Source organism: Mytilus galloprovincialis, chromosome 7 (assembly GCF_965363235.1).
Source record: "Mytilus galloprovincialis chromosome 7, xbMytGall1.hap1.1, whole genome shotgun sequence".
NCBI lineage: Eukaryota > Metazoa > Mollusca > Bivalvia > Mytilida > Mytilidae > Mytilus > Mytilus galloprovincialis.
Window position 1 is genome coordinate 61,498,778 of NC_134844.1, and position 21,849 is coordinate 61,520,626.

At 33.9% G+C, this 21,849-nt stretch overlaps 1 protein-coding gene across 1 annotated transcript in view; it reads left to right on the forward strand.

Moving 5' to 3' along the window:
• The first annotated feature begins 1,989 nt into the window (after nt 1–1,989).
• LOC143084237 (uncharacterized) overlaps nt 1,990–21,849 on the forward strand; it is a 29,976-nt gene continuing 10,116 nt past the window's right edge. The window contains exons 1-8 of the mRNA XM_076260645.1: nt 1,990–2,142; nt 6,368–6,569; nt 7,963–8,017; nt 11,468–11,692; nt 12,193–12,308; nt 15,022–15,141; nt 17,892–17,960; nt 19,775–19,863. Of these exons, the coding sequence (XP_076116760.1) occupies nt 2,027–2,142; nt 6,368–6,569; nt 7,963–8,017; nt 11,468–11,692; nt 12,193–12,308; nt 15,022–15,141; nt 17,892–17,960; nt 19,775–19,863 (992 nt within the window). The 5' untranslated portion in view covers nt 1,990–2,026. The remainder of the gene's footprint in view (nt 2,143–6,367; nt 6,570–7,962; nt 8,018–11,467; nt 11,693–12,192; nt 12,309–15,021; nt 15,142–17,891; nt 17,961–19,774; nt 19,864–21,849) is intronic.

Here is a 21,849-nt window from a genome sequence, read left to right on the forward strand (position 1 = left end):
GGGAGAGGGAGTTTAACGAAACAAAAATTTATATACTGCATGTATTGCAAAGATCGTCGTCTTGCGTCGTCGTCGTCCGAATACTTTTAGTTTTCGCACTCTAACTTTAGTAAAAGTGAATAGAAATCTATGAAATTTTAACACAAGGTTTATGACCACAAAAGGAAGGTTGGGATTGATTTTGGGAGTTTTGGTTCCAACAGTTTAGGAGTTGGGGGCCAAAAAAGGGCCCAAATAAGCATTATTCTTGGTTTTCCCACCATAACTTTAGTATAAGTTAATAGAAATCTATGAAATTTAAACACAAGGTTTATGACCATAAAAGGAAGGTTGGGTTTGATTTTGGGAGGTTTGGTCCCAACAGTTTAGGAATAAGGGGCCCAAAGGGTCCAAAATTGAACTCTGTTTGATTTCATCAAAATTTGAATAATTGGGGTTCTTTGATATGCCGAATCTAACTGTATGTAGATTCTTAAGTTTTGGTCCTGTTTTCAAATTGGTCTACATTAAGGTCCAAAGGGTCCAAAATTAAACTTAGTTTGATTTTAACAGAAATTGAATCCTTGGGGTTCTTTGATATGCTGAATCTAAAAATGTACTTAGATTTTTTATTATTGGCCCAGTTTTCAAGTTGGTCCAAATCCGGGTCCAAAATTAAACTTTGTTTGATTTCATCAAAAATTGAATATTTGGGGTTCTTTGATATGCCAAATCTAACTGTGTATGTAGATTCTTAATTTTTGGTCCCGTTTTCAAATTGGTCTACATTAAAGTCGAAAGGGTCCAAAATTAAACTAAGTTTGATTTTAACAAAAATTGAATTCTTAGGCTTTTTTGATATGCTGAATTTAAACATATACTTAGATTTTTGATTATGGGCCCAGTTTTCAAGTTGGTTCTAATCAGGATCCAAAATTATTATATTAAGTATTCAGCAATAGCAAGAAATCTTCAATTGCACAGTATTGTGCAATAGCAAGCAATTTTCAATTGCACAGTATTGCGCAGTAGCAAGAAATATCTAATTGCACAATATTGCGCAATAGCAAGAAATTTTCAATTGTAGTTATCTTTCTTTGTCCAGAATAGTAGTTGAATCAACTTAAATCATTGTTTTATACAATATACAATGTATATTCACTTTTACTACCAACTGATAAATTAAAACAATCTTTACCATTCAGTGATAACAAGCACTTTATTTTACATTTTGATATTTTATGATGTATTTAAATGAGTAGTTATTGTTGCAAACTCCATTAGGAATTTGAATTGAGATCAGTTTTGGAAAAAGGGAAAGGTGGATGTGACAAAAAAAGGGGGGTTAAATTTTTCTCATTTCAGATTTCATAAATAAAAAGAAAATTTCTTCAAACATTTTTTTGAGAGGATTAATATTCAACAGCATAGTGAATTGCTCAAAGGCAAAAAAAATATTTTAAGTTCATTAGACCACATTCATTCTGTGTCAGAAACCTATGCTGTGTCAACTATTTAATCACACTCCAAATTTAGAGCTGAATCCAGCTTAAAAGTTGTGTCCATACTTGCCCCAACTGTTCAGGGTTCAACCTCTGCGGCCGTATAAAGCTGCGCCCTGCGGAGCATCTGGTTACCCATTGAACCTCTTTATAAACATCAACAAGACAGCAGCCTATTAACATTAAAACACAATACATTTTAAATGTCTCACTTATTGGTCAGCATGCAGTCTTCAACAATAAATCATTTATTCACTAAAAAAAAAAGGGCAGATCATGCAGTTCCAACTTTCAACTTGCTTTAGTAGTTAGCGGTTTAAGTTCACTCTTTTCTCACCTGATAATATGACATGAACATGTGGTATGATTGCCAATGAGACAACTCCACAAGAGACTAAATGACACAGATATTAACAGTTATATTTTTATTCCAGGATTTTGTGTGTTTTTTTAAAACTAAATTTAGAGAGAAAAAAAACATTGTCTTATCTGATTTAGGTAAAGGAGTGTTTGCTTCAAAGTTTTTCAAGAAAGGTGACTTTCTAATGGAATATCATGGGGAATTGATAAGTGGCAATGATGGTAAAAGACGGCTCACACAATATCCAAATTCCGTTGGAAGTTACATCATGTTCTTCAGATTTGCAGAAAAAGAAATGTGGTAAGTATATCATTTTATTCTGGTATCACCTAAGTTGGACAAAGGTATACAGAAAAACACATTAGTTTACATTACATTGCATATATGTACGTTTGTTGAGGAAGCATTAAATATGAGTTTTTTTACAACAGTATGATCAGTATAGCCGACAGGTTAACATCAGAGAGAATCCAGTTTGTCATTTATTAAGTCTCCCAAACAAAGTTTGGAGACTTATTGTTTTTGCTCAGTTCTTATTATTTTTATTATTCTTCTTCTGCTTCTTTTTCTTTTTCTTTTTCTTTTTCATGTTTTTCCTTTAATTTTTTCTTTTTCTTTTTCTTCCACCACTTTAAAAAAATGAACTTGTCCGCAGCGTTTCTCCAAAACCACTTGTCAGATTTACTTAGGGTTTCATAAAATGTTAGATTAATATGTCTAGGTGAGCCATCAATCGTATGTTTGTGCATTGAGGTCTATTAAGGGGTATTTTGGGGGGCCGAAAGTAGGAAGGGGTTTACTATAGAACCCTATAATATTTTATTTTTGAAAATTTTCAAATGAATATAACTTGAAAACTTTAAGTGATAAACACACACAGTCTTCAGAAATGATCATAGGACAATGAAACAAATCACATGAAATAAAGGGGAATCAATTTGAGAATGTGCTATTATCTTGTAAACAGTACATATCACCCACCCCTAAACCATATAAATTCTTGAAGGGGACTATTAAACAAATCAAATGAAATTTAAGGGAAGTCCCTAGGGGTCACCCCCCCTCAATCAATTTGAGAATGTGCTATTATCTTGTAAATGGTCCAGATCCCCACCCCTAAACCATATATATTCTTGTAGGGGACAATAAAACAAATGAAAAGAAATAAAAGGGAAATCCATAGGGGGTTACCCCACCCCCTCTTATTGAAAACTTGTAAATTGTCCATATCCCCACCCCTTAACCATGTATATCCTTGTATGCAACAATAAAACACATCAAATGAAATATAGAGAGAATCCATGGGGGTTATCCCCACCCCGTTCAAATGAGAATGTTTTATAATCTTGTAAACGATCCAGATCCCCATCCCTAAACCATATATATTCTTGTAGGGAACAATGAAATAAATCAAATGAAATTGAAGGAGAGTCCCTTGGGGTCACCCCCACCCCATTCAATTTGAGAATGTGCTATTATCTTGTAAACGGTCCAGATCCCCACCCCTAAATCATATATATTCTTGTAGGGGACAATAAAACAAATGAAATAATTAAAGGGAAGTCCATATGGGGTCACCACACCCTCTCTTGTTTGAAAACTTGTAAACGGTCTAGTTTCCCAACCCGTAAACCATATATATTCTTGTATGGGACAATTAAACAAATCAAATGAATATGGGAGCTTTGTTTGGGAGACTTCATAACAGCATCCTGATACAATTAATTCTTGTAATTCAAATGAATTGGCACAATTTTCGAAGTTTAGATTTCTGTTTTTGGTTCATAATAGCATTGAATTTTAAAAGATTACAGTTCGTTATGTATTTCTTGTCAATAAGTAGTGTTCTATCTGTCAAGAGACTGCTACATTCCATTACATAGCTGGTATTCGTCACTTATAGCACTCTTAAGTCAATTCAAATTTTTGCAATTAAAGGCATGTTTAATTGATAAAACTTTCACAGATTTCCCAATAAACTCTTCAACCTACAAGCCAAGGGTGTTTAATTGTTTAAACATGGCTATTGTTTATTGATGGAAAAAAGCAAACACCCTCTACCACAATACCCTAAAATTAGTCATCAAACAGCTTCTTTTTATGCCCTATTTATTCTGCCCCATTTAGGGGCATTATGTTGTTTGGTCTGCATCCGTTTTTTATTTCGTCTGCCTGTCTGTCATGTTGAAGGTTAAAGTTTTTGGTGGAGGTAATTAATAGTCATTACTAAACTCATACACTTGTTTATAAATAACATCTTGGATGTAAAGAATATTATTTATAAAAAATAAAAATAATACCAAAAAAAAAAAAAAGATTTGATGAAATAAAAATCTATTTACATATTTTTTCCAACGGTAAATTTGGGAAAATGTAATATATACTCGTTGTCAATATCTGTAGTAAAAGACAGATTGGAACATACCAGAAATATATCAATTTCGGGATTTATTTCCTTTCTTGATATTCAATGACAGCAATTTAAAGAATAAACTGCTCAAGTTGTCCGCTTAAGGGGTATTCTTGACAGTTAAAACAGACTTATAATTGCAATCAAAAATAGGAAAAGATGACATAAAATTCTTTTTGTCTTTTTTTTTTTAAACAACTTTGGTCAAATAGCTAAAGTATTATACGCTGTGAGACGAAGACTGCCTCATGTTACAAAGTTTCCATCAGTTACATGACCAATATCCTTGACCTCAGTTTCATGGTTCAGTGACTACTTGATTAAAAAGGTTTTGTGATGTTGAATTCCCACCTATTATAAGTAATAGAATAATTACCGGTATATTTGATTTTTGCGTACCTTGCAAGGTCATCTTTGGACTTTGATAAATTGTTGAAAAACACTGTTATACAGACTTTTTTCGTATATGCCTTCAGATATTGGGCTGATTTATAGCTCACCAGGGCTCGGAAGTGTCCCATGTGAGGTTATGCCATCACTTGGCGTCCGTCGGCGTCTGTCGTCGTAAACTATTAAAAAAGTTTCTCATCTGAAACTACGGGGACAAATTCCTTCAAGCTTTAAGGTAATGTTCCTTAAGGTATCTAGTTTTTAAATTGTATCTGAAGTTTTTATTCATCAACAAACATGGCCGCCATAGCTAAAAATAGAACATAGGGGGTCAAATGCAGTTTTTGGCCTATATCTCAAAAACTAAAGCTTTTAGAACAAATCTGACACGGGTTAAAAGTGTTCAATTGGTCAAGATCTATCAGCCCTGAAATTTTCAGAAGAATCAAACAACCCGTAATTGGGTTGCTGCCACTGAATTGGTAGTTATAAGGAAATTTTGCAGTTTTTTTGTTATTATCTTTAATATTATTATAGATAGATATAAACTATAAACAGCAATAATGTTCAGCAAAGTAAGACCTACAAACAAGTTAAAATGACCATAGTTGTCAATTGACCCCTTAAGGAGTTATTGCCCCTTAAAGACAATTTTACACGAAGTTTTGATCCATTGACAAACACTGCAACCATGGCTAAAAATAGAATATAGGGGTCAAATGTAGTTTTCGGCTTATATCTTAAAAAAATAAAGCTTTTAGTGCAAATCTGACATGGGGTTAGATTTTTGAATTGGTCAAGATCTATCAGCCCTGAAATTATCAGACGAATAAAACAACCCACGGAATTGGTAGTTTTAACAAAATTTTTGCAGTTTTTAGCTCACCAGGCCCAAAGGGCCAAGTGAGCTTTTTCTTGTCACTTGGCGTCTGGCGTCATTGTCGTCTCCATCGTCGTCTGTCATCGTTAACTTTTACAAAAATATTCTCTGAAACTACTGGGCCAAATTAAACCAAACTTGGCTACAATCATCATAAGGGCATCTAGTTTTAAAAATGTGTCCAGTGACCTGGCAAACAGATCAAGATGGCCACCATGGCTAAAAGTAGAAAATGTAGATATTGGGTTATAACTCTGAAACCAAAGCATTTAGAGCAAATCTGACATGGGAGTAAAATTGTTTATCAAGTCAAGATCTATCTGCCCTGAAAATTTCAGATGAATTGAACAGCTGGTTGTTTGGTTGCTGCCTCTGAATTGGTAATTTTTAAGGAAATTTTGCCGTTTTTGGTTATTATCTTGAATACTATTATAGATAGTGATTAACTGTAAACTGCAATAATGTTCAGCAAAGTAAGATCTACAAATAAGTCAACATGACTAAAATGGTCAGTTGACCTCTTAAGGAGTTATTGCCCTTTATAGTCAATTATTAACAATTTTCATTAGTTTTTGCAAAATATTTTGCTCTGGAACTATTAAGGGCCAAGTTCATTATAGATGGACAAAATTGTAAGTAGCAAGAATGTTCAGTAAAGCAAGATCTCCAAACACATCACCATCACCTAAACACAATTTTTTTTCATGAATCCATATGACGATCTGTTTTCTTTGTTTGATATGCATATAGACCAAGGTAAGTGACACAGGCTCTTAAGAGCCTCTAGTTTATTTTATGATATTTCACCAGTTTTGCTTGATTTTATATGCACTTATTTTTTGTAGTGTTGATGCAACATTCTCTAAAAGAATCGGAAAGTACGTAAACGATGGCATAAAAAGTTGCCAAAATGCCAGAGTTAGAAGGATCATTGTAGACACCATACCAAGGGTTGCTATATATGCTGTACAGGATATTTCCCCTGGAACTGAAATTTTGTACGATTATGGTGTAAATGACCTTCCATGGAGGCAAAGTACTTCAAAAGTAAGTACTTAGAAGGAATATGTTTTGCCATGTATTTTCAAGGCAATTACTTTTTGCCCTTCTGCTATCCTAAGACTCATTATTTGTGAGCTACATGTAATGCCAAACTGATCATTGTTTCAAAAATTTAGAATGATCTGCATACAGAGGTCTTCTTTTAGAGATTCGAACCACTGAATGGAATGAAACTAACCATTGCATAAATGTTCCTTATGAGGGGCTGATGAAGTGTTTGTACTTTGTTGGGATTAACTGTTCAAGATAGCATCCTGGTGTTTTTATTAAAATATTGGTCCTGTGTTTAACCAAATTTGACCTCTATCATTATTTGGGTATATGTATTATTTTCATCTATGTGTTTAACCAAATTTGACCTCTATCATTATTTGGGTATATGTATTTTTTCATGATTTTCAAAACCACAGTAGAGTCAGATGACACATTTAGATTCCGGACAATAACTTTAGTTTTAGTGAATGAATATCTATAAATTTTTACATGAAGGTTCAATACCACTAAAGAAAGGTTGTGATTGATTTTGGGAGTTATGGTTTCAATAGTTTAGGAATTAGAAGCCGAAATAAGCATTTTTGTAGTTTTCAAACAATAACATGTGTTTAATGTTTAAGTGTATGCATCCCTCTGAAATTATACTATAAGCTTCCATACCATGAAGGGATGGTTAGTATTGACTTGGGCAGGGGGGGGGGGGTGTTATGGCTCAAAATGTTTTGGAATTAGGGGCAAAAAAGGGGGGAAACTAGGATTGTCTGGTCAATGGACAATTATGACAATTTAAAAGCAGTGTAAGGGAGCAAAAACATTTAACATACAATGTTGGGTATGTTTGGCATTTACCTCATTTACACTACTTGTAAAATATGTATAAAGTAATGTCAGGTTTTGGACTAATTGGCAAAAAAAGGGGGATGGTAGTAGTTTTCATTTTTCCCCCCAAATTTCTCAAATTCCACATTTTTGAAGAAGAAATCTTTAATTGCACAATACTGTGCAATAGATTTGTAAGATCTTGACATTTGTTTTGTGTCAGAAACTCATATTGTGTCAAAGATTTGATCACAATCCAAATTCAGAGATGTATCAAGCTTGAATGTTGTGTCCATACTTGCCCCAACTGTTCAATGTTTGACCTGTGCGGTCGTAAAAATCTGCGACCTGCGGAGCTCCTGGTTTAAATGATTTATGTCCTTTAGAAATTTTAAATAAGTGTTATGTGGAGGAAATTAGAACTCTGTTATTTTATCCCCTTTATATCTTTATATGCAAGCAAAACATTTGTTTTAAATGCCAAGCTTATTTTCACCAAATGTAGGTATTCAAGAAACTATTCATGCATACATAATTGAAAAAGTTTTCAATAATTTGTTTTCAGACAACCCAAAGGTGCTCTGTAGTATTGGAGAAGATGTGTTTAGCTGATCTTAAAGGTTTATTTTACCTTAGTAGTATTTAATTTAAATGTTTTTTTCACATCCAAAAAGGTTAAAACTTTATATGTCACTTCTGAAATTAAGAAAAAAAAATAACTAAAAGACTTCATGAAATGCAAGTGTAGACAAATATAGAAAAAAAATTGAAATTGTCCTGCAGTGGTAATACCAAATATTCATTTATTTGAGCTGTTCACTTAGGCTGCTAAATATAGCATTGCAATATTAACTCTTTTTTTTTCCCTTTTATTTTAGATTTTTAAACTTTGAGTGTAATTTTGTAAATTACATATGATTTTGACCTTCTGGGTTTTGAGTTTCTTGTTTATCCCTAATCAAATCACAAAATCAAAAGCTCAATTATATCAGACAAATTGATGCAATTGTCATATTCCTGCCTTGGTATAGATCATAGGCATGACATCAATAAAAAAAATATCTGAAAATTTCTGACACACAAATAAAAAGAAATGAGGAGTGTCAATTTTGAAGATTTTTAAAAGTTAAGTTTATTTATTGCTGTTTGAAAATTTGAAAATAATGCAATGTTATTTAATAATATTTTTTTTTCTCAAAAAACAGAGAATGATGTTCTGTCAACAGAACTTGCTGCTAACCAGTCTGTCACAGAAGATGATATTATGTCAACACAACTTGCTGCTGACCAGTCTGTCACAGAGGATGATATTTTGTCAACACAACTTGCTGCTGACCAGTCTGACACAGAGGATGATATTTTGTCAACACAACTTGCTGCTGACCAGTCTGTCACAGAGGATGATGTTTTGTCAACACAACTTGCTGCTGACCAGTCTGTCACAGAGGATGATGTTTTGTCAACACAACTTGCTGCTGACCAGTCTGTCAAAGAGGATGATGTTTTGTCAACACAACTTGCTGCTGACCAGTCTGACACAGAGGATGATGTTTTGCCAATACAACTTGCTGCTGACCAGTCTGTCACAGAGGATGATGTTTTGCCAATACAACTTGCTGCTGACCAGTCTGACACAGAGGATGATGTTTTGTCAACACAACTTACTGCTGACCAGTCTATCACAGAGGATGATGTTTTGTCAACACAACTTGCTGCTGACCAGTCTGTTACAGAGGATGATGTTTTGTCAACACAACTTGCTACTGTCCAGTCTGTCCTAGAGGATGATGTTTTGCCAATACAACTTGCTGCTGACCAGTCTGTCACAGAGGATGATGTTTTGCCAACACAACTTGCTGCTGACCAGTCTGTCACAGAGGATGATGTTTTGTCAACACAACTTGCTGCTGACCAGTCTGACACAGAGGATGATGTTTTGCCAATACAACTTGCTGCTGACCAGTCTGTCACAGAGGATGATGTTTTGCAAATACAACTTGCTGCTGACCAGTCTGACACAGAGGATGATATTTTGTCAACACAACTTGCTGCTGACCAGTCTGTCACAGAGGATGATGTTTTGTCAACACAACTTGCTGCTGACCAGTCTGTCACAGAGGATGATGTTTTGTCAACACAACTTGCTGCTGACCAGTCTGTCCCAGAGGATGATGTTTTGCCAATACAACTTGCTGCTGACCAGTCTGTCATAAAGGATGATGTTTTGTCAAAACAACTTGCTGCTGACCAGTCTGACACAGAGGATGATGTTTTGTCAACGCAACTTGCTGCTGACCAGTCTGACACTGAGGATGATGTTTTGTCAACACAACTTGCTGCTGACCAGTCTGTCACAGAGGATGATGTTTTGTCAACACAACTTGCTGCTGACCAGTCTGACACAGAGGATGATGTTTTGTCAACACAACTTGCTGCTGACCAGTCTGTCACAGAGGATGGTGATTTGTCAACACAACTTGCTGCTGACCAGTCTGTCACAGAGGATGATATTTTGCAAACACAACTTGCTGCTGACCAGTCTGACACAGAGGATGATGTTTTGTCAACACAACTTGCTGCTAACCAGTCTGTCCCAGAGGATGATGTTTTGCCAAAACAACTTGCTGCTGACCAGTCTGTCACAAAGGATGATGTTTTGTCAAAACAACTTGCTGCTGACCAGTCTGACACAGAGGATGATGTTTTGTCAACACAACTTGCTGCTGACCAGTCTGTCACAGAGGATGATGTTTTGTCAACACAACTTGCTGCTGACCAGTCTGACACAGAGGATGATGTTTTGTCAACACAACTTGCTGCTGACCAGTCTGTCACAGAGGATGATGTTTTGTCAACACAACTTGCTGCTCACCAGTCTGACACAGAGGATGATGTTTTGTCAACACAACTTGCTGCTGACCAGTCTGTCACAGAGGATGGTGATTTGTCAACACAACTTGCTGCTGACCAGTCTGTCACAGAGGATGGTGATTTGTCAACACAACTTGCTGCTGACCAGTCTGTCACAGAGGATGATATTTTGCCAACACAACTTGCTGCTGACCAGTCTGACACAGAGGATGATGTTTTGTCAACACAACTTGCTGCTAACCATTCAAACACAAAGGATGATGTTTTGTCAAAACAACTTGCTGCTCACCAGTCTGACACAGAGGATGATGTTTTGTCAACACAACTTGCTGCTGACCAGTCTGTCACAGAGGATGATGTTTTGTCAACACAACTTGCTGCTGACCAGTCTGTCACAGAGGATGATGTTTTGTCAACACAACTTGCTGCTAACCAGTCAAACACAGAGGATGATGTTTTGCAAACACAACTTGCTGCTGACCAGTCTGACACAGAGGATGATATTTTGTCAACACAACTTGCTGCTGACCAGTCTGTCACAGAGGATGATATTTTGTCAACACAACTTGCTGACCAGTCTATCACAGATGATGATGTTTTGTCAACACAACTTGCTGCTGACCAGTCTGTCACAGAGGATGATGTTTTGTCAACACAACTTGCTGCTGACCAGTCTGTCACAGAGGATGATATTTTGTCAACACAACTTGCTGACCAGTCTATCACAGATGATGATGTTTTGTCAACACAACTTGCTGCTGACCAGTCTGACACAGAGGATGATGTTTTGTCAACACAACTTGCTGCTGACCAGTCTGACACAGAGGATGATGTTATGTCAACACAACTTGCTACTGACCAGTCTGTCATAGAGGATGATATTTTGTCAACACAACTTGCTGCTGACCAGTCTGTCACAAAGGATGATGTTTTGTCAACACAACTTGCTTCTGTCACAGAGGATGATGTTTTGTCAACACAACTTGCTGCTGACCAGTCTGTCCCAGAGGATGATGTTTTGTCAACACAACTTGCTGCTGACCAGTCTGTCCCAGAGGATGATGTTTTGTCAACACAACTTGCTGCTGACCAGTCTGACACAGAGGATGATGTTTTGTCAACACAACTTGCTGCTGACCAGTCTGTCACAGAGGATGGTGATTTGTCAACACAACTTGCTGCTGACCAGTCTGTCACAGAGGATGAGTTTTTGCCAACACAACTTGCTGCTGACCAGTCTGTCACAGAGGATGATGTTTTGTCAACACAACTTGCTGCTGACCAGTCTGACACAGAGGATGATGTTTTGTCAACACAACATACCAGGGTATCACCCTTGAAAGATTCTTCTGCAACAACTTTAAAGATGTCATCAATGGAGGATGTCAAAAAACGAAGTCTGTCACAGGTTGATTGTGAAGAAGGTTGGTGAATTAAAATCAAAATTGTAGATGGATATTTTTTGTGCTTGTTATAGCTTTGCTCTACCTTTTGTCTATCTTCAACTTGCTTGCTACATCAATATTTTAAAATCTCAATGTCTTGGATCATTAATTATTTGTTACTCAACTTAATTGTGAAATTGTGAAAAAAAGAAGTTTCAATAATCATAGCAGCCATTACATAATAACAAAGGCATGGGGGTAAAACAAATAAGAGATACATTTAAATGTGGATTTCTTTAAAAATAATATTGAAATATTTAAAAAAGTATTATTTCATGTTGTGTAACAAATTATGCACTATTAATTGTTTTATTATCCAAATAACAAGCTTTTGATCTGATGAAGGTTTTTAATACATTTCTAGAAAAAGTTTTAGTTGCATTAAATATGTATACTAATTTCAATTTTTGACATTATTGTGAAGGATTAATTTTATCTTTTTAACTATATGCTATATGGTATATCTTTTAATTATTCAGTTCTGTCAGAGATTTGGAGATCTAAATCAAGAGATGCAAACACTATATCTAAAGTAGGACCATATTCTATCTCAATAGATGCTCTGAATACCATCCAACATTGGCTTTCAGATGAGGTAAGCAAATCTGAGGCAAAATAGTTTTAAAAATTAGATAATACTCTGTACTTGCATTTTTTTTAAAAGAAATATGCTTTTTGAAGAAGTACAGTGTTATTTTTCTCATGAACTACAAGTCACATATGGAGCCCCGCTAGGGACATGCAAAGAAAAAAAATATATTGTGCGCACTGCGCACAAAATAATATAGTGTGAACACAAAATAATATATTGTGCGCACAATTTAAATATATTGTGCGCACAACTTAAACATATTGTGCGCACAACATAATATAGTGTGCGTTAAATTCTTTGACTTTACACAATGTGTCCTTTTTAAAGTGACAGAATGGAAAAATGCATAAGGTTTTCTTTTGAAATGGGGCTAGCTAGATACATGAAAATACTCTTGCAAAAAATCATCAGTGCATTCGTATCGACTCCTGACATGAATACTGAATAAATTACGTTTATTTCAGATTAATATTACACCATACAAGCATTCCGTACACCAAATATATCCAGCTAAATGCTTATAGTATCCGAGAAATACACCAAAAACAAAAAATTACTTTGCTGGACCACTTTACCCTGAAAATGAGGTCAAGGTCAAATGATACCTGTCAAGTTGACATTTAGACATTAAAATCGTTTCATACAACCAAATATAGAAGAACTATTGCATTTGGTATCTGAGATTATGTCTAAACCACGAACATTTAACTTTGTTGAATGATCAGTAAAATGAGTCAAGTGAAAACTGTTTTCCTAATTTTGGACGCACACCACATCATATTGTGCGCACAATATGTTTAAGTTGTGCGCACAATATATATTTAAATTGTGCGCACAATATATTTAAATTGTGCGCACAATATATTTAAATTGTGCGCACAATATATTTAAATTGTGCGCACAATATATTATTTTGTCCCTAGCGGGGCTCCGTACATTTCTTGATAAATGTAAATCTCAACTTAAACTTTATAAAAGAAAAGTTAAGAACTTAAGAAAATGTTCTAAGTTTTGTTATTAGAGTTATAATTATAATCAAAACAGAGTGATATAACATGTTAAATAATGCATTTTAAAAAAAATACAGTTCAACACAGATAACATTCTTAATTTATGCAGTCAATAAACCAAGTTAAAATTCAGTTTTTAGGTAAGAAAATTATTAGCTCACCTGGCCCATAGGGCCAAGTGAGCTTTTCTCATCACTTGGCATCCATGGTTGGGCGTCCTGCATCCATCATCTGCTAACTTTTACAAAAAATCTTCAATTCTAAAACTACTGGGCTAAATTTGACAAAACAAAGCCACAATCATTATTAGGGTATCTATTTGAAAAATGTGTCTGGAGATCCGGCCAACCAACCAAGATGGCAGCCATAGATAAAATAGAAAATGAAGATTTTGGCTTATAACTCTAAAACCAAAGCATTTACAGCAAATCTGACACGGGGTAAAATTGTTTATCAGGTCAAGACTTGTCTGCCCTGAAATTTTCAGATGAATTGGAGAACCTGTTGTTGGGTTGCAGCCCATAAATTAGTAATTTTAAGGAAATTTTGCCTATTTTAGCTCACCTGGCTCATAGGGCCAAGCAAATTTTCTCATTATTTGGCGTCTGTCATCCGTCTTCTTCCATCGTCCTCAACTTTTACAAAAATCTTCTCCTCTAAAACTACTGGCATCATAGCTAAAAATAGAACAATGCCCAGGGTAAAATGTAGATTTTGGCTTATATCTGAAACCAAACCAGAGCAAATCTGACATGAGATAAATGTGTTTATCAGATGAAGATCCATCTTCCCTGAAATTTACAGATGAATCAGACAACCTGTTGTTAGGTTGCTGCCCCTGAATTGGAAATTTTAGGGATATTTTGCGGTTTTTGGTTATTATCTTGAATATTATTATAGATAGAGATAAACTGTAAACAGCAATAATGCTCAGCAAAGTAAGATCTACAAATAAGTCAACACGACCAAATCTCCCTTAAGGAGATATTGCCCTTTATAGTCAATTTTTAACAATTTTTCATTAATATTTGTAATCTTTTACAAAAATATTCTCCCCTGAAACTACTGAGACAAATTTAACCAAACTTGTCCACAATTATCTAAAAGGGTATCTTGTTTTAAAATTGTGTCCGATAACCCCGCCTGTGAAACCAAGATGGCCAACATGGCTAAAATAAGGACATGGTAAAATGCAGTTTTTGGCTTATATCTTGCAGTAAGAGCAAATCTTACAAGATAAGATTGTTTTTATGTCCAAATCTATCTACCATGAAATATTCAGCTCATTCAGGCAACCTGTTGTTGCGTTCCTGCCCCTGAATTGGTCATTGTAAGAAAATTTTGCAGCTGTTAGTTATTATCTTGAGTATTATTATAGATAAAGATAAACTGTTAATAGCACTAATGTACAGCAAAGTAATTCCTAATAATAAGTCGGCATTACCAATACGGTTAATTGGCCCTTTAAGCCCTGGTCACAACGAACCCAAAATACATTTATGCAGGGCCACAACATAAAATTTTGTCTAATCGCAGGTCATCTGCAATCATGGTACAACAGTTGCTCGATATTTTGAGCATCGTGCCACTGTTGTGTGTTGTGAGACGAAAATTGAACATCACCTTTTTTGCATAATTCCTGCAAGTAATTAGATTTCTACACCATGCTTGTTTATCTATTTATAACTTTTTATTTTTTGTTTTAGGTGATGAATGCCTACTTGTATATGTTGTCTGAAAATTTCCCCCAGGTCTGCCATATCAACAGTGTGCTTATGACAGCTGTATTTAATGATCAGCCACAAATTCATTCATTATTACATCAGGTATTTTTTTTTAAGGCATGATCATATGGTTTATTTAATTACTATATATACTTTTGAAAATTTCCAAAAGTAGTATGTTTTCAAAGGCCTGATACACCCCTAGTTGCTGAAAAATCTAAAATCTTGTATCAGATGACATAATTTTTGTAAAATTGTTGCATAAAAGGTTAATAATGATAATTATGATAAATTTATCATTGTAAATATACTAAACCGCAAAAGAAACTTTGTATTTGTCGAAAGCCTAAATTTTCAAATGAATATTTAAAAATAAAAAAAAAAAAAAACAATTTCATATGTATTAAAAAAAAATATCTATCTATTTTTTTGTTTAGGTAAATTCTCTTCAATTGATCATGTTGATGCTAAGATTATGTTGAAATTTCCTTTATGGCTGGCTGTGTTCATTAATTTGGTTGTTCTAATAGTTGTCTCTTTAGGTCCTTGTACACGTTTCACAGTCACATTTCATGATTATGAGATGCAAGTTGTCCATGCCTCTATAAGGGTATTTTAGAGGTGCTAAGTTTTCGTGTCATCATTATCTGTTTGATGCAGTACTGATGCCATGACTTAACCCACCATAAAGAGAACAGCTAATAGGACATTTGAATGCTGGACAGCGACCTCAAGTCGTTGCATATGCATTTAACTGCAATGTAGGCACCATCCAACGTCTACATGAACACCACAATTCAACAAACAGTACAAATGACCGTCCACGTATTCAACACTAATGGCAGACCTGAATTAAATAAATCTTGGATATGATAGTGGAAAACTATTAATGAACTAAAATAATGCGGATTTGTTAAATAACAAGGGTATTTATACGCCCATTCAATTAAAAATGCATTAATTTTTCCATTATGTTTGCCTCAAATTACTGTGACATTTCTTTTGCAGTTTAGTATATAATGGAATTTGAAGAGACTTTTGTACAAGTGATATAGGTTTAGCACTATAAAACCAGGTTCAATCCCCCATTTTCTACATTTTAAAATGCCTGTTTCAAGTCAGGAATATGTCTCAGAATATTTTTTTTATATATACCTTAATATAACACAAGGTACTTTACTAAATTTTTTGAAAAATGACACCCAGTCCCGAATTCCCGTTATTTTTCGATTTCTCGGTTGTCAAACCTACTTAAACTTAATATGCCGTAAATCTAAATTGATTTATCTACACAATGGTATATGACACGAGTATCATTGTTGTCGGGATCATTAGTAGCAGGTCTCAGAAGTCGGTCAACGGGATTTTTTTTGCATTCGTCTCAAACTTTGGCAACACCCAGCCCACAGTGATTGAATTATTATAAAAATTATTAAAATAAAAACTGTCAGCTTCCCTCTGACTATAAATTATTATCTTTATTGTAAATTCTTTACAGAGTATGTCAAACAAACCCAAATAAGTGTTTTTTGAGGTCTGTCGAATGTGTCAGGAGTTTCTAATTTTAGAACTCAGATTTTTCCCATTTTATTGACATCATTCAGACTCTCTCTGGACTTTACATAAGATATTGAGATAACTCCAAAAGGTTTGAAAAGCGAGAAATTTTGAAGTATCATGAAAAGATGTATTTAGCTAATGATGCTATTTGTTCATGGTATGTATATTTCTAATATAAACATTTTATTTTTATTTTGAGTAGGGAAAACAAAACAAAAACATATGTCAATCCTTATTTGAATGGTAAATTGACATTTTTAAAATCCTAAACTTGCAGAACCCCTTGTATTTTCGAAAATATTCATCAATAGTCAATTTTTGTAATAGTTCGTCATTTGAAAAATGACCATCTGCTATACCGGAACAGGAATGGACAGTAATCCCACCTATATTCAAGGAAGCCACTCCCGTTGTTCCTGTGACTGCCGACCATTCCCCCCCCCTTTTTTTAGTTCTTGTTCTATAGTACAGACCAAATGGCTCTTCCCCGTTCCACTTTGCCCCAAAAGCAAAATTTTATGACCATTTTTTACCTCATTCAATGCTATAAGCTGTTTGACATTCATTTTGTTATGAAACACACGTGTACACAACGCCACTAATGTAGAGTTATAAATTGACCAAAATTTCCCACATTTATTTTTAGCCAGACGATTGACCAATGAGAAACCAGTATAAAATTACATGTGGACTGAGTGTTGCCAAAGTTTGAGACGAATGCAAAAAAAATCCCGTTGACCAACTTCTGAGACCTGCTACTAATGATCCCGACAACAATGATACTCGTGTCATATACCATTGTGTAGATAAATCAATTTAGATTTACGGCATATTAAGTTTAAGTAGGTTTGACAACCGAGAAATCGAAAAATAACGGGAATTCGGGACTGGGTGTCATTTTTCAAAAAATTTAGTTAAGTACCTTGTGTTATATTAAGGTATATAGGAAATTTTTTTCTGAGACAAGTGCCTGTGAATATGACAGTTGTCCATTTGTTTTTGATGTGTTTTGTCATTCGATTTTGTTATGTGATAATGGACTTTCCGATTTTATTTTCCTCAGAGTTTAGTATTTTATTGATATTTCTTTTTAATGAGGTAAACACAGTTAATTTTTCAACAAACTATTTTTCCTTAAGGCCTTCACATACATATAACCATACAAGCATTTACTTTTAACAAAAATAGTAGACACACCTTTTCAAGTTACAGTCTCTATGCCTTTTGATGAGTAAATAATGGACAGTTATTGTTCTGGTTTTCTGTAAATTCTTGTTTTTTGCATCTTACAGTATGACTTCAAGGAGTTTGATACAATAATTGGTGCTGTTCATGAGAATGATAACCACTGGACACTTATGGTATGTACATAATATATAAAAGGAGATCTGGTATGAATGCATGGAGACAACTATCCACCAGAGTTCAAATAACAAATTGGTCTCCTTACATTGTGAAAAAAATACATACCATATAGCCAGCTATAAAAGATTTCCCCTGTGAGCGCTAAAAACACAGATATTGGGACCGGTGACAGATAAGATGTTAAACTGTAAATGCTGCCAAGATTTTGCGATTTTTTCTTAATAAGATATATTCAGTTTTCCACACTTTTTTTTCATGCTTGATGATATTGATTTGATATTTGGTTTATTGTTTAATCATGACAAGTAACAGATAAAGTTGGTATTTTGTTCCAATCTGAAAATTCAGTTTTTGATTGTTAATGGTTTTAAGAAATGGAAGAATTTGATTTATGGTCCTTCCCTATGCCTACATTACCCTACTCATTTGCTCTGTAATTATTGTACAAAGTGAGGAGAAGTTATCAGCTTGCTCAAGTCTAAGGGAGGGGAAATAGACCAGTAGTAGACAATAAACAGATATTTGGGTTTTTCTTCATATAGATATCATAAAATTTCAGCTGCTGGACACAATGTAAATCTCTTAAGCTTGATCTGTGCTCACTTACCAAAAAGTTTAAACTGTGGCTCACAGCTGATATGTTGTGATATATAAATGTGTAGAAAACCCAATAATTTATATCTATCGGACATTTAAAGACCTCTCTCATCTTCAGTGTAAACAATGAATTATACTTATATATACACAACTATTGATTGATTAATATTTTAATTGAGGTCTGAAGCAAGGTCAAATCTGAATCAAGTAATCTATTAACAAAAGGTTAAATTTAATCACAACATAGGCAACAGAATATAACCTAGGGTTAGATATTAACAAAGGGTTATGGCATTTAATCCTTGCCTTGAATTTAACCAAGAGACAAACAACCTGGTATAGTTGTTTAATAATGGCTCTTACCATACCTCCTCTATAAATCCCTTTAAAGGCTTTCTTAAGGAAATGCTCCTTTTGGCACCACAAGCCAAAATTATCCTTTTCGCTCTACAGTGCACATGCTGATGGCGAAATTATCCTCGAGGATACATAAATTTCTATATTTAGACTGTCACATTGTAAATATATCAAACGAGCCTCTTGTACACTTGATTCATAAATAATATAATTAAATACATTTGGTATATTTATATTCTGGCCCGAGAACACAATCATTTCGTAGTGCATTTCTTTTAGACAATAAATTCAAATTAAAAAAATTGCACCTGCTCTTTCTCAAAAAGATTTTTACAGTGTAGTGTACTTCCAGTGAAACAAGTAATTTCAAAATTATAGAAACTTCTACCAGCTCTAAACTCAAAATATTGACAATTCTGTGTTAAGGGGGTGTAAAATTCAGTTTGACAGCTTCAGACGTGATAAAATTTGACCTTTTTGAACTGAACCAAATCACTACTTAACATAAAGATTCAGCACCCAAATTTTTTTAACATGTAAATACATCCCCCTACTTAATATTTCATGCATTTAATATCAAGAAATAAATTGGGAAAGTGTATCAAATAAAACATGCAAGTTATACACTGTTTACACTAGGGACTATATTCGTAGACAACGAAAACCAAAGGACTATAACTGTGTCCTTGGACCTTCTGCTTAAATATGGCGTCAAATACAATGTTTTTTCAAAGAATGTTGTGAGAAAAATACTTGTTACAAACAAAATGGAGGATTTGAAAACAATTGGTTGTATAAGGATGATAATTTTTTTTTATGATTATTTGTGTCTTAACTCTGTCTGATTTAATTTTAGGTTATTCTACTACAACAACAAATTATCTTGTATTTCAATCCAATGGGTGAGCTGTTTCTCTCAGAACAAAAACTTCTTCAGAATTGGTTGTAAGTTAAAATTTTAGAATAGTACATGTGAAGAATGAGGAAAAAAATTACATCTTTTGTAAAACTATGAGGCAGTAATGATTTAAAATTTTAGGGGATTAATATTTTTCAGTTAACAAGCATGGTGACATTTGTAATTTAAATTGATCTCTGATATATTATATTTGATTCTGGTAGCCCAATAATGAAAATTTTTCACCTTTTGAACAACATAGTTTAAAAGTTAACTGAACTGCTAATTTTAAGACCATCTCAAAAGATTCTATCATATTAATTATTGAAATCTTATATTCATTTTCTTTGAACTTTTGAAATTCCTTTTTTTGGTTCTACTTTATACATAGTTGTGGAAGCATTTTGTTAAATCACTATAGTTGATACAGTTTTCATTTTTTCCCCCTTGAAACTAACAAATATTATGAAACATTGCTGCATTAACAACTTTGAAGACTGCCGGTAATCAATTATCGTATCAAATGTTCTTTTTATTGAGTCATACTTTTAGATAACATTTATTTACATTAGATGTATGTATTATTATTATACATTATTTTGATTGGCTAACAGCAAGCTCGCGTCATTCTTCATTTCAAAATGAATTGCATGAATTTAAACATACATATAACGATACATGTTTTCACAATTAAGTTCACAGGTATGTAAAAGAAAAACTTGATAGTAGTTGCCCCAATTTTTTAATAATCCAATCTTTCATTTGCGCCACAAGGTTAAATTTCAAGTGCGCCAAAATATAAAAACTTCATTTGCGCCATTTCACAGGCAATACAGGTAACATAACGAAAAAGTTAAATATTCATTGTTGTATTGTGAATAAAAATTGTTTCTTCAGTATTTCTCCTGTACTCATTTCTAATACAAAACTGAGGTTAAAAATTATAAAGTCAATTAGTGTTCACATGTATGAGGTGTATAGATGGACATTATCAGTTCAAAGACAGAGGAAAGAAGTCTGTATGTTTTGTGGTCACACATACGGTTAATAGCTTATATATATGCATCATATAAAAAATCGTTGAGATAACTTCTAAATTTCTAAAGCCAGAATAACAACTGAGATGGACAGAATTATAACTTTACTATACTGTATAATTCTTAGAACTGTGTCACAAATTAACATTCTTTTCAATATGTTCAAAGTAACTGTGTTTTAATGAAGTTTCAACAAACATGTACCTTGTATGGTTTCATAATATTAGTTCCAAAAGGAACATATATTCTGGAATATTATTTCCACAGGAATGAATATTACAGTATATACTGCAGCTGTGCTGTTTGAGCAGTCAAATTGTATTGACTGTATATTTATATGTGATATACAGTCACTGACCGTATATCACCTTGTTTATGACGTTGACAATGCTTTTCCGTACAGTTTTATTTATGACGTCAATAAAACATACAGGTTCACGCAATTTTACATTGTCCTCTCACAATTAAAGAATGACGGTTTTTACCTAAATACTTCATTTTGACCACAAGCAAAGTTAAAGAGGATATATGAACCACATTTTAAGTCTATCCGTCCGTCAGTCCCCACTTGTTTGCGGCCCATGTCAAATTAAATCGGGTAACTCATACATGTATACAGTTCATCCAAAAACCAATGATTTCAAATATAAAATGCATTGCCTTGAACTATAGAACTGATGTTAAACACACTAAGTTCAGAGATGTATTATGGGATGGCATGTGGTTCTTCATAAACTAAATCAGTTCATTTTGACATTGGCATTGACATTTGAGCCGTCAAGTTTTCAAACATTGTTTGATTCGTCTTTGTCTGGTTTGTGTCCGGTCCATATCTTTTGAACCGTTGGATATTTCAGTTATTTTTTTTTTTTATATGGATCCAACCATAATGGAATCCTTTCCGCGACATATATATATATATATAGCTGCAACACTAAGGTTTACCAAACTTCAGATACAGAAGTCGGTTTCACAAAAAAACTTAAGACAAGATTA